Source organism: Myodes glareolus, chromosome 19, assembly GCF_982192425.1.
Source record: "Myodes glareolus chromosome 19, mMyoGla1.1, whole genome shotgun sequence".
Classification (NCBI taxonomy): domain Eukaryota; kingdom Metazoa; phylum Chordata; class Mammalia; order Rodentia; family Cricetidae; genus Myodes; species Myodes glareolus.
In genome coordinates this window covers 61,191,852-61,195,611 of record NC_142044.1, presented here as the reverse complement: position 1 = coordinate 61,195,611, position 3,760 = coordinate 61,191,852, and the positions used below count along the sequence as shown (strand labels likewise).

At 49.4% G+C, this 3,760-nt stretch overlaps 1 protein-coding gene across 1 annotated transcript; it reads right to left on the bottom strand.

Annotated features, from left to right (window-relative positions):
- Positions 1-263: 263 nt before the first annotated feature.
- LOC148119012 (testis-specific H1 histone-like) lies at positions 264-1,391 on the bottom strand. Its single transcript, XM_087898714.1, has one exon. It carries the CDS (start codon positions 1,345-1,347, stop codon positions 349-351), a length of 999 nt encoding a protein of 332 aa, XP_087754840.1. The 5' UTR covers positions 1,348-1,391; the 3' UTR covers positions 264-348.
- Positions 1,392-3,760: the final 2,369 nt, after the last annotated feature.

Here is a 3,760-nt window from a genome sequence, read left to right as displayed (position 1 = left end):
ATTAGTAGGACATTCAGAGGTTATTCTTCTCTTGCCCTTGTCTCAAAGACTCATTGAGGATTTGATGGTGTTCCTGGCGGGCATTCTTGTGTAACCCTGGTGATTTCCCTCTTCCTATTCCCTTTCTTTAGAAAGGTCTCGTGGGAATAGCAGAATCTCAACTCCCGCTCCCCTCCCCTTCCAAGCCCCTGCTATGGATCTCACCTCAACACCCACCCTTTCCCTTCCATTGGCGAGCAAGAGGAAACACAGACACAGGAAGGTCTTGTAAACAGCTTCAATGAAAGAGAGTTACTCTCCTTGGAGCCTGTCTGGAAAAGAAACAGCGCCCAGAAAACAGCTTTGGCATTAAGGATTCCTTGAGCACCCAGGACCTTCGCTTTTTGCAGAAGGCTTGGTGCGTGCTTTTCCTAGTAGGTTGTAAACACTGTCAACTTTAGTTGCAGCTGGTTTCTGGATGGTTCGTTTTACCACCCTCTCAGGTTCCTGCCTCTTCTCGTCCCTGGATTTCGAGTTTGGCCTGCTCTCATTTTTAGATCGAGACCTGCCGTCTTCCCTTGAAGGTCCTGCTCTGATATTTTCCATTGCCGTGGCCCTGGTTTGCATCCTGGCTCCCATATGTGCCTCTTCTCTGGCGTTGGTGCACTCCTGCTCCCTGCCCTGGACACACTCCTGTGTCCTGGTCCTGGCACGAGCCTGTTCCTTGCCCCTGGCACAAGCCTGCTCCTCGGCCCTGGCACACACTTGGTCCATAGCTCTAGACCTTGCTCTAGACCTTGCCCTTGACCTGGCCCTTGACCTGACTCTTGTCCCGACTGTTGATCTTGTTCTCGTGGACTTTGCCTTCAAAGCCCTATACTTGTGTCTCCAGAATTCTCTGGCCTTCTTGGCTGCCTTGCGACGCGAGCGTGGTCTGCGTGGTCTCAGGGCTTGAGATTGGGATTGGAGCAGGGTCTTCCTTGAAGAGCAGCGGTTCAGCGCCAGTCCGGACTGTCCCACTTTTCTCCTCGGTTTTGGAACCTTCCAGACCCTGAAGTAGCCTGTGGCATTGCTGCCACTGACCCGCAGAAGTGTACCCCTCTCGGACCCGTCGTGGCGGTTGATCTTCCGGCGCACTTGGTAGCCTGCATTTCCCAGCTCCTTCTTGAGCTCTGCCAGAGTCAGCCGCTGGTGGCCAGCGATGGCACTGAGCAGTAGCTGGGACACCCTGAGCATTGAGCGCGGGCCCCGCCTGCCTGGTGTCCTCAGGTTTCTGTCTGTTGGCTGCTGAATCTGCGCTGTTACTTCTGCACCTTGGGATTCCCTTCTGGACTGGGCCCCCTCAGCCATGGGCCTCTCTTCCCCCATCGCGGGGCCACCTACTTTGATCTGGCCTCAGGACTTACAAAGCAAGCTTGGAGCTCTGGGGCGCCCACGTCACAAAGGGGGGGGGGCGGGCCCCGAGCGGGCGCCCTGGTGGGAGGGCAGACTCAGCTTGCCTGCAGACTGACCTCCTTTGACCCCGCCACCCTCCACCCCCGCCGAGTTCTTCAGAGCTGCTTGGCTCTCCCCTCCAGGGATTTGATCTGGGTTAGTTCTTGCATGAGTTCATCTTTCTCGGGCTGTGCTAACACCCACCCAAGAAAAGAGGAGCTGCCCCCAACCCACACCAAGAAACCAATATGATGTGTGTAAAAAGGAAGAGAGGGGCTCCAAGAAACAAAAGTCCAGAGCCCCACCCCCACCCTCACTGCCATCTCTGCACTTTGTCTCAAAGCAACCTGGCTACACAGTGGAAGGAGCCCAAGGGCAGGAGAGAAAGAAGCTCTCTGTGGTCTCCCTGCTGTTCAGGTTCTCACCATGGCAAGGTGAGAGGCCTCCTTCCCATAGACAGGTTGGCCAGAAATAGCCAGGTTTTGAATCCCCAGAAAATACTTTCTTGGATGGCCTATCCACTCTTTTTTCACTGCCTAGACAAACTTTCAAGTTCTTGCTAAAATTCTTTCTCCAAAACTGAAGCTCTCTAGGCCAATTGATCCTCCTTAGTTACCACAACCGCAATTATTTCAGTAATCCAAAGTGCTTCTTTTGTTTTGTTTTTAATTTGGTATGTAAAGGTACAATGCATGTAGTAAGCTTTAGAAAAGAAAAAACCTGGATTTTGGTTAGGAGACATAGGTACATATCAAACCCAGAACACTACTCTAACATGGAAGATGTGGTGGTCCAACCTCAAGCTAAAATGCCAACTGAAAACCAAGCCAAAGAATCACTGTGATGAAATACCTCCTAAGATTTTCTGCTTATGTGGGTTACTTTACTGACTGGTTTCATGTCATCTTGATACAAGCTAAGGGCATCACAGAGAAGGGAACCTCAATTGGAGAAATGCCTTGATGAGATCCAGCTGTAAGGCATTTTCACAATTAGTGATTGTCTTGGGGTTTCTAGGGCTGTGAAGAGACACCATGACCACAGAAACTCTTATCAAGAAAAACATTTAATTGGGTGGCTTATGGTTTAAGAGGTTTGGTCCATTATCATCATGGCAGGCCATGGAGGTATGTAAGCCAACATGGTGCAAGAGAAGGAGCTACATCTTGATCCTGCAGGCAACAGGAAGTAGTCTGAGATACTGAGAACAGTTTGAGCATATGAGACCTCAAGTCCACCTCCACAGTGACACACTTCCTCCAACAAGGTCATACCTACTCCAACAAAGCCACATCTCCCAGAAATGCTATTCCCTATGAGCTTACAGGGGTCAATTACATTCAAACTTGCACAGGGATCAAGAAGGAAAGGTCCAGCCCATGGTGGGTGGGGCCATCCCTGGGCTGGTTGTAATGAATTTTGCACCTCCCAGGAGCTTGTGGTGGGTCCACTAACCAAGGTGGCTGGCCCAGCCATGAGGCGGTGTGAGCAGGTAGCGGGTGGGAGGCACATGGACAGACACATTGTATAGAATAAAATTGGATATTTATTAGTTGAATTATAGAGGGGAAGGCAAAAGGGGAGAAGAGGGGTGAGAGAGGGAGGAGAGAGAGAGAGAGAGAGAGAGAGAGAGAGAGAAGAGAAAGGACAGAGGGAGAGAAAGAAGGGGGAGCAGCGGCAAAGGGAACAGAGAGAGAAGCCATGAGGGTGAGGGAGGGAGGAGCTGCAGGGAGTGGGCGTGCCTTGTCTCCTAAAGAGTCGAACAATCATAACATTCCCAGTTTTTTTTTATGATAAAAAGTCGGAGATTAGATATCACAGGTTGACGCAATTGGGGCGCAGATTCTCAAGACTGCTTCTGGCTTATTTGTGGGTGTCGGCTGGGGGGGGGGGCTGAGAAGGCTGGGTGCTGGCCACATCCTGGCATAGCTGGTCTCTTTGCTCCTGTCTGGTGTTTGTGACATGGAAATGTCTGGTGTCTCTTATACCTGTTTAAGGTATTGGCAGAACAAAGAACAAAGTTAAGTTTAGGAAAAATAATTTTTAGTACCAGGGAATCGAGGGGTTGTGTCTGACCTTTTTAAGGTGGGTCCTTTAATTCGGCTCCCTGGAACTCACAAGAATTCTTTGGGTTTGTGAAAGCAGAAATTTTAGACATATACATTGTATAATGACTGTGACATATTTTTGTACAATGAGAAGTATTCATTTAAGATTATGGAAGGCAGCATAAGAGAGAAATTTGATCTGAAATTTCTTTGGTGAAGTTGTTTTTTTTTTTTTTAACCTGACAAAACCTCTCAGCTATCAAACTGTATCAGAGAACTTTGAGAAGGATAAAATTTTA

Coding starts and splice junctions, on each gene's coding strand:
- LOC148119012 (XM_087898714.1), bottom strand. CDS start 1,347: ATGGGGGAAGAGAGGCCCATGGCTGAGGGGGCCCAGTCCAGAAGGGAA.